This window comes from Nicotiana sylvestris, chromosome 11 (genome assembly GCF_000393655.2).
Source record: "Nicotiana sylvestris chromosome 11, ASM39365v2, whole genome shotgun sequence".
Classification (NCBI taxonomy): Eukaryota; Viridiplantae; Streptophyta; class Magnoliopsida; order Solanales; family Solanaceae; genus Nicotiana; species Nicotiana sylvestris.
Window position 1 is genome coordinate 112,555,309 of NC_091067.1, and position 13,060 is coordinate 112,568,368.

Sequence of the window (13,060 nt, forward strand, 5' to 3'; positions counted from 1 at the left end):
TTCTGTGGTTTTGGATTACCTAAGTGGAGTTCTAAAATCAACCATATGGCCTATGCAGATGATACCATTATTTCTCTTCATTTGATACTACATCACTTAAATTGATAATGGAGGTGCTATATCTATATGAGGTTGCATCTGGGCAGCTTGTGAATAAGAACAAATCAGTCGTGTACATGCATCACTTGACTAATGAAGAGGTTGCAGATAAGGTAGAAAGGGTTATAGGTATCAAAAGGCAGGAGTTTCCATTTACCTATTTAGGTTGCCATATATTTTACTCAAGGAGAAAGATGGAGTTTTATCAAGGTTTAATTACCAAAGTGATGGACAAGCTGCAAACATGGAAAGGAAAATTGCTTTCAATAGGTGGAAGAGTTGTTCTAATAGCACATGTTCTGCAGAGTATGCACATTCATCTACTCTCAGCAGTAAACCCTCCCAAAAATGTCATTAACAAGTTACATAAGATCTTTGCCCAGTTTTTTTGGTGCAGCTCTATAGGAGGCAGTAGCAGGCATTGTGCATCATGGAACACTTTGTGTATGCCTTATGCAGAAGGAGGAATTGACTTCAGAGATCTACATAATGTGGCTAAGGCACTATTCTGTAAATTATAGTGGAACTATAGAACCAAGCCATGTTTATGGAGCTCTTTTATGAGCCACAAGTATTGTAAGAAATTAAACTCAGTAATTGTGCCATGGAGGAGAGGATCACTTGTATGGAGGAAGATGTTAGAATGTAGGGATGTGATTGAGCATCAAATTAAATGGCATCCAAAAATGGGATCATCACTATTCTGGTATGATAACTGGACAGGACTTGGGGAACTGTACTTCATTGTTCCACAAGATTTTGGGATTGATGAATCTATTAATAATGTAATGAATGTGGTCGAAGAAGGAGGCTGGAATGTAAACAAATTACTTGAGTCATTGCCTGAGGAATATGTGTCCCATATTATGGAAAATATAAAGCCACCTGTGGTCAATGATAAACTAGATATACCATACTGGATGTTGGAACCTAGGGGACACTTTAGTCTCAAATCTGCGTGGGAGTATCTGAGAAGGAGAGATGAACCAAGGGAGGCTTATAAAAAGATATGCGTAAAAAGGATTGCCATTCAAAATCTCTTTCTTCATGTGGAAGGTGTGGAAGGCAAAACTCCCTCTAGATGACTTCATGAGGAGGCTGGGATACATAATGCCATCAAAATGCTGGTATTGCACACAGCCAGAGGAAGAGACTCTACATCATCTGTTCTTTAGCTCAGATACTGCACGAAATGTGTGGAGATATTTTCTTTTGAGGGTTGGTATCAATATGCAGGGATTAACAATGCATCAGGCTATTACTAAATGTTGGAAAATCAAGGTATGTGACAGACTCAAACCAATTATGCAGGCTCTACCATCATGTATTATGCGGGAACTATGGAAAAGAAGGAATAGTATGAAATATGGGGATGCTGTCTCAGCAAGTCATGTGATATATCAAGTATCATCAACTTTTCAAGCTTTGGTGCAGCTGAGGAAACCATGAATGCAACATGTTCCTCGCAAATGGCAGGACCTATTAACAGTGATGGAGAACCACACTGCTAGACTCAAGGTTGACAAAGTTATATGGGAATTTCCTGATGCAGGATGGCTTAAAGTAAATACAGATGGTGCTTCAAGAGGAAACCCAAGCAGGAGTGTAGTTGGCTACTGTGTGAGAGATGAATATGGAGATGTTGTAGCTGTAGTTGGAAAGGAAATTCATGAAACAACAAATACTGAAGCAGAGGCAATTGCCATTGTAGAAGCTTTGAGGTTCTATAGAATGCAACACTTCCCTCAGGTGTGTGTTAAGACTGATTCTATGCTTATGAAGAAGATTATGGAGGGAGTGTGGAAGCCACCTTGGAGTATAGCTGAACATGTAGAAGAAATCATGCAACTGCTCAATGGAGGAAATTATGTGGTATCTCATATTTATAGGGAAGGAAATAAGTTGACAGACCACATTGCAAACTATGCATTAGATGTTGGGGACATTAAATGTCAAGATTTTTGGCAACTGGATGTTCAAGGAAGAAATATAGTGAACAAGGACAAACTGCAATGTCCATATTTAATGGTCAAGGTTCCTAGGAGCTAAAGAGGGAGGATTTAAGAAAGTACAGGAGACAGGAGAACAAACTGGATCAACATGTTCAAATACTGAGGGAGGAAGACATGGTGTTCAAACTCTATGGTTTCAATGACTGCATTCACCATGCTCAAGTCTGTCAAGAGGAGAGCATGGGGACCCCTTTTTTCACTAACCATGTTTTCCGTTTTGCAGGTATCTGTGATATAATGTTGTTCTATGCTGTAATGGAGGTCTATTTGGTGTTATTAATGCTCAGCATTCATTCCAATGAAATGGCATTACAGGTAGAAAATAGCACAACAACTAGGAGATTTAAAGAGATTGCTGGAAGTTGGAAAAAACTGCCCAGAATGTCTAAGAGAATTGGGCAGTATCAGATACAGTTTATAGAAATTTGGAGCATCCAAAGTAGAGGAATAGATGGAACACACAAAAAGGATGCTTTAAGTAGTCAAGTTAAAGCAAGAAGGCCCAGAAGTCTAAGAGAAGTGGGCTCAGAAATAGAAAGAGGCAATATACAACTGCAACTAATACACGTGGAACTGATGGTTTACTATATCACAAAGGAACAACTGAACATACAGGAAACCAGGCAAATGACATGAAAGAACACTGGAAGTTGAATGAAAATAATAATGTCAACGACCATGGGCAAATCCTTTAAGAAATGAACATGGTGATGACTGATTTTGCTAAAGAGGTTTTCTTTTTTGCAGGGTCAGTTACTATGGCTATGCCTTATATTGTGATGAACTTTCAACTGGTGGTATTAGTACTTAGTACTCATTCCATTGAAGGGAAGTCACATATGAGCATAAGTATAGCAATAAGGCTAGGAAGGGACAACTCCTATGCCCAGTTTTATCAACTAACTTCATACAACTGGAGTTGGCAAGGATTTCTGGGCAGAATGGCTATGCCGTGGAAAAAAAATTCAAATGCAGGTCACTAATGCAATAACCCAGGAATCAAATCAAGCAAGGAGGTCAGGCAAAAACACAGGGATCAATCAAGAAAATGGGCTCCAATACGCTATAGAGGAGCAATTCTGGAAATGGCAATGGACAGGGAAAACATTGATACATTTAACGGAGAAGTTGAAGTTACAATGGGAAGGTTTCTCAACACTACAAAACTCCACGACATCTCAGGAAGGAATTCATAGAAGGATCTCAACAAAAATCAAGAAAAGATCACATAGAAACGAGCACACAAATGAGGTATGTGGACACATATGGGCAGTGCTTGTGAAACAACAGGATGATTGGTACATATGCAGCTGGAACTCAGAATATAGTAGGGTGATTTGGAATAGATTGACACAAAGAATGACACCACACGATCAAGGAAAGGAGCTTAGTGTCAATAGCAAAGGGACAATGTTTTTTATATGCAACCAATGGCTAGTTTTTATACATTTTAGATTACATTTTGTGATACTAGTGTTGAGTTCATTGCTCAACATTGGTAATAGGTTTTATGTAGTTATCAAATTTTATTTCTTTCATAGTGTAAGACCCCCTGACAATGGATTTTTTTTGATTTTATATATATATAAAAATAGCCCTAGGCACACAGCCTAGTGGATTGCATAAAAAATCAATCATATCAATTGACCAAAACCAAAACCAAACCAAATCCAAATCTTAAGCCGAAGCTGAGTGAGCGAGAGATGGAGGCGACGTGAGGCTTTCTCTCTTATCAACTCTTTAAGTGCTAGAAGAAAGTCTTCTCTATATAAGCACAAGAATTTTCCTCTTCCTATCCAATGAGGGACAAGGTTCCTTTGTACAAAGGACTAATTCAAAATTTCATGTCCCTCAATTTCTTTTTCCACCATTTTTCATTCACACTTCTTTTTATTTTTAATTAGAAAACCCAACAATCCCTCACATAAATGTGGAATTGCTATCCTAAAAAAAATGCATGAAAAAATGTGTGATTCGCAAGTAATAGTTAATCGCACCTGGATAAGTAGGTTTCCCTTTGAACTTTCCGTAGTGAACATATGTCAATCACGACCCAAAATTCCCAGCATCGGGACCGTGGTGGCGCCTAACATCACAATTGCTAGGCTAGACAACGTTAGAGTATTATTATCCAATTTCCTTTGTGTTTCAATGATTAAGAGTGAACAAGCTAGAACAAGTAGAAATAATTGTGGAAGTAAGTAAGCATCCTCTTTATTCATATACTATTACCAATATTATTACTATTACTACCCAGAATTAGGTATCACAATCCACGAACATATTATGATTTTCTACAAACATCAGTCTAAAAGAAATTACAACTATTTTGGAAATGAAGAAACCCGTTCTATAGAAGTGTAGAAGGGGACGCTAGGGCTTGCAGAAGCCAACATGACTACCTTGGGTCTCCAAACTGTGTAACCTGAAGCCAACCTCTCAATCAGACACTATCTGCTCCGAAATCTACACAGAAAGTGCAGAGTGCAGTATCAGTACAACCGACCCCATGTACTGGTAAGTGCCGAGCCTAACCTCAATGAGGTAGTGACGAGGCTATGGTGGGGCAATTATAATATAACCTGCATACAGTGTATAATAAAAGCAGAAATAAGAACGGAACAAAATAAAAAAGTAACATGCAAGGAATGCGAAACTATAGAATAACTTACACAGTAGAAGAAAGATACATAATCACATAAATTGATGCAATGTGCATCCCGATCCCACCATATAATCAATATCAATATGAATATTCACCCTTATTACTCCATACCAGTCCACCCTTATTTTTCCTGTTGTGGTGTGCATCCCGATCCCACCGTATAATAGCATTTCACCCTAATTCCTCCTCAATATATCACTCTTATTCCTCCTGTTGTAGCGTGCAACCCGATCCACCATTGCAGTACCAATTACTCAATAAGAACAGAAAATTTCACAATTTATCTCAAAACTCTCCATAATATTTAAGCCTCAAACCAAAGCAAACGGAAAGCTTGTATATTATGAAACTTCCCACAAATAATACTACTCAGTGAATCAATCCAAAATATACCATAAAACACCGATAAACCAGCTTTAACCAATAATATGAGACAATGAGACTACGGGGTATCTAATACTTTCAACAACAAAAGCAATATCTGACAAGTAGCAATCAAACATGGAAGTACCAATAAAGCATGTAATAGTTAAGGCAGGGAATACAATATAATAAGAACGGGAAGAAAACAGGCAAAACAGATAAATTAGCGGCACATAGGTGCTCGTCACCTCACCTATACGACACTCTCATGGATTTTCATATAGCAATTAAGTCAAGGATTACTAATCCCTTGAGTCAAAGTTAGAAACAATACTTGCCTCGCTCCAACGGCCAACTCAAAACCCAATCACCGCTTTTCCCTTCACACAAGTCTCCGTACCAATAGAATCTAGCAAATTACCAACCAAACAATTCAATCTAAGCCTTAGGAACTACCCTCGATTGCAAGGAATTCAATTTAAGCCATTTTTGAGAAGTCAAAAAAAGTCAACACCCGGGCCTGCTTGGTCCAAACCTGAAATTTAGACCAAAACTCAATTATTCATTCACCCCGAGCCCGGATATACAATTGGTTTTAGAATCTGACCCCAATTTGAGGTCTAAATCCCCAAATTTCAAAATCCCTAGCTTCTACCGAAAAATCCCCAATTTCACCATAAAAATCTTAGATTCTAGGTTGAAATGTTGTAAAATGAAGTGAAATAATGAAAGAAACTAGTTTAGAATCACTTACCTATGATTTGGGAAAAAAATAGTCTTTGGAAAATCGCCGCTTGTGTTTTAGGTTTTGAAAAATTGAAGAATGAATGAAAAACACCGTTTCCAACTATTTGTTCAGCGGCAGGTATTGCATTTGCGATATGGGGTTCGCAAATTCGACCCCCGCAAAAGTGAAATTATCTTCGCAAATGCGAAGATTTACCTGGGCCTGCTATTGTCGCAAATGCGACCCCTGATTTGCAAATGCGAATAGTCAGGATCGTAATTGTGATCAAAGCTTCACAATTGCAAAGTTGTCCCTCCCTGCCCATTGCTCGCAAATGCGATGCATTCTTAGCAATTGTGAAGCTCGCATTTGCGAGCCAGAGCATGCGTCTGCAGACCTGAAGCATACCAACAAAATTTCCTAAGTTCAAATCACTCTGAAGCCTACCCGAAACTCACCCAAGCCCTCGGGGCTCCAAACCAAACATGAGCACAAGTCTTAAAACATCATAAAAACTTGCTTGCGCGATCAAATTGCCAAAATATCACCTAGAACCACGAATTTAGCACCAAATCACATGAAATTCTTAAGAACACTTTGAAATCCTATTTTTACAACTGGACGTCCGAATTACATCAAATCAGTTCCATTTCTCACCAAATTTCACATATAAGGTATAAATATTATTTTGGACCTTTATCGGGCTCTAGAACCAAAATACGGGTCTGATACCAAAAAACATCAAACATTAACCAAATTCTTAAAACCATTTAATTTTTAGTATTTCAATTTTCATCAAAAATTCATTTCTCGAGCTAGGGACCTCAAAATTTGATTTCGGGCATACGCCCAGGTTCTATATTTCGATACGGAACCATCGGGACTGTGTCAAAACATGAGTCCGAGTCGTTTACTCAAAATGTTGATCGAAGTCAACTAAATCAACTTTTAAAGGCAAAAATTATTATTTTTATCAACTTTCCACATAAAAGCTTTCCGGAATCATGCCCGGACTGCACTCGCAACCGATGAGCAATAAAATAAGGTTTTAAAGGCCTCAAAATACGGAATCGAGTTCTAAAATGTAAGATGAACTTTTGGTTCATAGTAATGTCAGATATACTTGATCAATCGGTAGATTTGATATTTTTGGGCCGTCGAACTTTGGTGTATATTTAGACAACCATACGTCACATAATCAACCCATAACCGTCTTTGATTCTCATTGTTGTGCTCGTCTCAGCCATGAACACCGCCTAGTTTCATAAGTGCATAGAGAATTGGCCTTATAGAACTCTCCTTGAAGCGGCTAACACTTCACACTTACATAGGTGATTTCTAAACGTGTTATCCCATTGATACATTATTTGATATATACCGTATCAAACTTAGAAACCTTTAAAAATCCTTAATGCTTTATCATTGGTACTGAACATTATCTCATCACGAGAATGGACCAAAAAGAAATTTTATTTGACAATATTGAACCGTCATTAATGACTTTGTTTGAGCTCCTTAAACCTAGATCTTGGAATCTCCAGTCTTCTAGGTAGAGTTACCACCACAATCACTTGTACTCAGCCATATTCACATTCCCCTCGATGATCTTTTAACTACCTCTCTAGTTAGACCTTTCGTAAATGGATCCGACATATTATCGTTTGACTTCACATAGTCAATTACGATAATTCCCCTAGAAAGTAGTTGCCTAACGGTTTTATGTATTCATCATATATGACAATATTTTTTTTTATTATAGATAATGCTCCCAACTCTTCCTATTACCTCTTGACCATCACAATGTATGCATATAGATGCCAATATTTTGGGCTAAGATGGAATTTCTTCAAACAATTCAGGAGTCTAAGGCTATAAACTCAGCCTTCATTGTAGAGCGGCAATGCACGTTTGTTTGAACGATTTTTAAGACACTGCTCCTCCATTGATTGTAAAAATATATCTACTTGTGGATTTAGTCTCTATTGAACCGGTGATCCAATTTGCATCACTATATTCCTCAATAACTGCGGGATAATTATTGTAATGCAAAGTATAGTCTTGGGTATATTTTAAATACCCCAAAACTTTTATCATTGCTGTCCAATGAGCTTGGTCGAGATTACTTATGTATCGACTAAGCTTACTTATCGTACAAGCTATATCTGGCCGTGTACAATTCATAATGTACATCAAACTTCCCAACACTCTAGCATATTCCAATTGTTTTGTTGCGGCCAAACGCACACGCAAGTATGCGCGGTCGTCAAGTAATAAAGTGATAAAATAGAGTATCGAACTCAGGAGGACTTGTGATTAACTATTAACTAAATTAAACTATCTTAATTATCTAAATAAGAATTAAACCTAGAAGTATATGACTTTAATCGAATTAAAATAAAAAGAAAACAATAATGAACTCCGAACAAAGGAAGAGTAGATTTTTATGTTATCAATATGATGAAAACGATCTAGGGTTATGGGCTATCTTCTTCCATTGAATTGACTAACTAATTTCTCTAGCTTATTGGCTGACAGGGTTAATTTTGCTCATAAGAATCTGTCGAGTTCTTACTCGCCTATTCAAGCCAACTTAGTTCCTATATGTCTATGGAATTAGAACTAGCAAGAAAGCATTTATAATTCCTGTACATCAACCAAGCAAGGCAATTAGGTATATGTTTATCCTAACCGCGAATCTGTTACCTGATGCCCATGTTCAAGAACTTACTCTACTCAATCCTATATGCAATCTAGAATTCCCACTTTCGAGTTCAATTTTAAATTCATAGATAGTATTTAATTAGTAATCAAGTAATCAAATAATTAAGTGCAGGATTGAATAAATGAACCAATATGACAAACTAAGAAAGCAAAATCAATATTCGAATAACAATAGTCATGAAATAACCACAACCCTAGAACATGAAGTTTAGATCCACATAGACATAGTAGTCAAATAACAATTCATACAAATAAACATAAAAATTACTAAGCTTGGTGGAAGAAAAGATGAAACCCGGCCTCCACGGTGACTTTGTGCTCTCCCTTGGTCAAAAGTTACTCTAAAAAATGTTTTTACATGTATTTATACTAAGTAGGGTCGAGCCCAAATGAAACCACTTTCTCCTGCGCAAAATAAGAAAAATGCACGAGCGCGCCGCATGGGGCGACGCGCCAGACAGGGCAGTAGTGGACTTTAGCAGAGGGTGTGTAAAATCAACTGACAACAAAAAATAGGCAACCTCAGTGCGCCACGCATCGCAGCTATGGGTTTTTCTCAGAGTTTGCCTTTTTGCTTCGCTTCTGAAGTCCAATCGTGGTTCTCGACCCTCGAACGGGATCCCATCTTAATCCCTTGAGCTTTTACTCAGACTTCAAAGCTCCAAATATCTCGAATTCATCCCAGAACATCTACATAGCTTGAAATCACTCCTACAAGGCATAAAATACGCAATTTGTGTAAAACACTAGCGATTAAAGCTCAATCTCAATAAAAATATAGTAAATTAGAGTGTAATATGCGACGAAAATATGAGATTATAGTCTACCATCAACACCCCACACTTAAACCATTGCTTGTCCTCGAGCAATCAAACTACACGACCTTTTTAAACAATTATCCTAGCTCACCACATCAAGAATATTTAAAATAGACTAAACACAGGAGTGTAACATCTTCAACTCAAGATTTGACTAACAAGCACCACGCATTATTCACAACTCACTCACTTACTCTAGCATAGAAGTTAATGACATTACCTTTCCTTCATGAATCAAGTGCTCTCGCACAACAAAAGAGAGTAGTTCCACAAACAATAAAATTTAAGAACAATAAGGAACTCAAGATATAAAGAATTCATTTACTCTCAGAAATAATATTCATATTCCATAAAAGATGAACCATAGGCTTGCCCGTAGTGTACTATTCTACTAATCGAGCTCATTCAGTCTAGGATCAAGTAGGACTTTAATTGATTGTAATGTAGGCTGCAAGACGGGTAGGATACATTTAGATATAAGAGTGACTATACCTCCCTAAGCACTTTAATACATACTCTTTAACATTTAAAACCCAACACTTATGTCAAACCATAACTCCACCTTCACATTAATATACATTAACTCCCTACTTCTTTAAGCACAATTATATCAAGAGTACCACTATCAATGAATATTTTTCACAACAATACAACTATTTTTTTCTTTCTTTTTCAATTGAAGTGACTCTTGCTTTTTCAAAACAGTACACCTTTCTTCTTATTTCATTAGTTCCATTCCAAAGCCAAACCAACCACCCCACACTTTAACTTTTATCAAGTTCATAATAATTCAAGTGCTCATGAGAGGTGAAAATGTTCACATAGATAGTTATTTCAATCAAATAGGTAAGGCTTGTAATGTGGTTGCCAAAGAAACATGATTACAGGCTCAAAGGGTTAACTATGATACATAACAAGCGGGTAATATATATATATATATATATATATATATATATATATATATATATATATATATATATATGGCACAACCAAGAAATGCCTATATCACTTCCAAGACTGAACAAAACTACTATTTCGCTTTTCAAACACACCGGGCAAGTTTTAGACATCAAATGGAATGCACAGAATAATACACAAACCTTACACACACATGACACATAACTCACTCAGGATTAGACTCATCAAGACACTCTAGTCAAAGATGTTAAGCAAAGTTAAGATCATATAATTTAAGGTATTTATATAAGAGTGAAAAACTGAGCCTAAATGTCACCACCAAAACACTCACTATTCTCAAGGCATAACAAAGTCAAGAGATATTGCTTAAATTCCAATAACAGCACAATGGATCCTACTCTTAGAAAAATAAAACTAACTACATCCGGTTCAAATAAAACCCTTGAAAAAGAACCGTTTTAGAAAAATCAAGGGGTAATTACTACACTACCTACAAAGAAAATATTTTTGTCCTTTTTCTTTCGACTTAAAACCCTCAAGAAAACGATCTAGGAGATCCATCGTCGGGAAAAGTTCACTTTTTCTACCCTTTTTTCGATTTTTCTTAGGGGCTAATAAAATAATATACAACTACGAAAATAAAAACAAGAAGTTCACAGTTTTCTAACATACTACTACTAATTATCTAGAGAAATTATCCCACCCCACACTTAAAGGAGTGTAGTGTTCCCAATGCAAAAATAAAGTAAAACAATAACGAGGGTGGACAAGAAACTACTTGAAAGGCCAAAGCCCGAAGCAATAGCGGCTCACGAGTACTCAAACTTCCCCCAGACATGGTCCTTTATATGGGACCCCACACTTAGTTCTCACCATCTATCTCGCTTTTGCACTCTTCCAATGACTTTGCTTCCTATGCTTATAATCCTACAAAAGAAAAACAGACACTATAAAAGTAATATAATAAAAATAAAAGAAAGCAGTAAAGTTGGGCTGCCTCCCAACAAGCGCCTGATTTAACGTTGCGTCATGACGTGAACCACTTTTTGCCTCCACCCCGAACTTGTGAATTTTGGCTTCCAGCTTTTTTCTATGCTCTCGGGGTGGTAGGACAAATGTAATCGAGCCAAGTAACTAATTTTGCATTCTACACTTCTTGGCCTTCGGATGAGGTATGTAATTCTGTCTCTCTGGCACAACAAATTCTAGAATGTAAGCACCTTGCTACTCGTCCATTGTCTCCTCCAAAAGCTCAAATGACTCAATTTCTATATCATCATCCAGACACAATGTCGAAAAATGCATGGAATGAGGACCAATATGCCCCAACTCTAGAATTGTGTCACTATTTACATCCTCATATGTACATACACTAGAATCTTCAAATATAATATTATCTACTTCCTCACATGACTCTAGAGTGCTTTCCTCAACATGGACATCATCAATAAAAGTATGGTCGAATGATTGACTCTCCACGTTTAGCTCCTCAATTTGGCATATAAGCTCCTTTTCAGTTTCACACAACTCAGAACTATTTTGTTGGGTGATAGACGCATCAAACTTTGCAATCAATTGAGCTCCCAAGTCGTGAATAGCTGTCACACCTCCTTCTTCCGGCACCGCGAGGGTGCAAGGAGTTTTTCCAATTAAAGGACAATCGAAATGGGATTTGTTTGTTTATTTCAGAGTCGCCACTTGGGAGATTTAGGGTATCCCAAGTCACCTATTTTAATCCCGAACCGAGGAAAAGAATGACTCTGTATTGCAGTCCGCGAACCAGAAATCCAGATAAGGAATTCTGTTAACCCGGGAGAAGGTGTTAGGCATTCCCGAGTTCCGTGGTTCTAGCACGGTCGCTTAACCATTTTTATTCTTGGCTTAATTATCTCAATTTACTAAATACATTTTTTCTTGTTGCATGATTTCGTTACCGCTTTTGTTTAGATTGTTTATAATTATAGGCCTTTCTTTAAACGAATCACACGTACGTATATTCGTATTATATATCTTTTATAAATGTAAAGAATCGTGTCACGCATACGTGTACACAATAAGATTGATAATATTTTTTATATTTTATTATAAAAATTTGATGTTCGAAATTGTGCTGAAAATAAGATTAAGAACATTCGTCACTCTTGTATGATTAAATAATGAACTGCACATCTCGGGTTATACGAAATTGATTTAATATCCTCCGACGAATCTCCTTTTATGAAAAATTTGGCTCAAAGTTGCGCGAACGCATAATCCGAACCGCCTTTAGAAAATGTAATTAGGTCACGCGAACGTATCCCTAATTTCACAAAATATTCTTGATGGTAATATAAAATTTCTACAAATGTTTATTATATCCCTCTATTTTTAAATATGAAAGTCATGGGAAATCACTGATTTGGACGCCTCTAAATTTCTTGAAAAGAATTCAAAATTTATTAGGTGTTGACCGCAAGTTATATTTTACATGTAGGAATTATATACCTCAAAACTACTCAAATTTAAAGAATTAATGATATGAAAAAACAAACAACGTATAACTAAAACTACCATTTTTATCGTGAATACAATATTCGTATACCCAAAAAGCGAATTGCGTGCAATACTAGGAAAAGAATTAATTTGATAAACAAACTAACAGTTTTCGAAGAATTTTCATTGTTATATTTAGAACGAACTCTATTTTTGTATATCTTTGACTTAAACGTTGCATTTTAGTATCTATAAATCCGACCAT

The 13,060-nt window shown here is 36.7% G+C and overlaps 1 protein-coding gene across 1 annotated transcript; it reads left to right on the plus strand.

The window, feature by feature from the left end:
• Nucleotides 1–785: 785 nt before the first annotated feature.
• Nucleotides 786–2,148, plus strand: LOC104228735 (uncharacterized). The gene is made up of 3 exons (XM_009781263.1): nt 786–1,112; nt 1,156–1,380; nt 1,576–2,148. The coding sequence occupies exons 1-3, from the start codon at nt 786–788 to the stop codon at nt 2,146–2,148; spliced, it is 1,125 nt and encodes a 374-aa protein (XP_009779565.1).
• Nucleotides 2,149–13,060: the final 10,912 nt, after the last annotated feature.

Bases quoted from the DNA above. Each gene is read 5' to 3' on its own strand.
- LOC104228735 (XM_009781263.1), top strand. From the start codon at position 786: ATGGGATCATCACTATTCTGGTATGATAACTGGACAGGACTTGGGGAA. The intron at 1,113-1,155 runs GTAAAAAGGATT...TTCATGTGGAAG, and splicing joins AGGCTTATAAAAAGATATGC to GTGTGGAAGGCAAAACTCCC. The intron at 1,381-1,575 runs GTATGTGACAGA...CGCAAATGGCAG, and splicing joins CTAAATGTTGGAAAATCAAG to GACCTATTAACAGTGATGGA.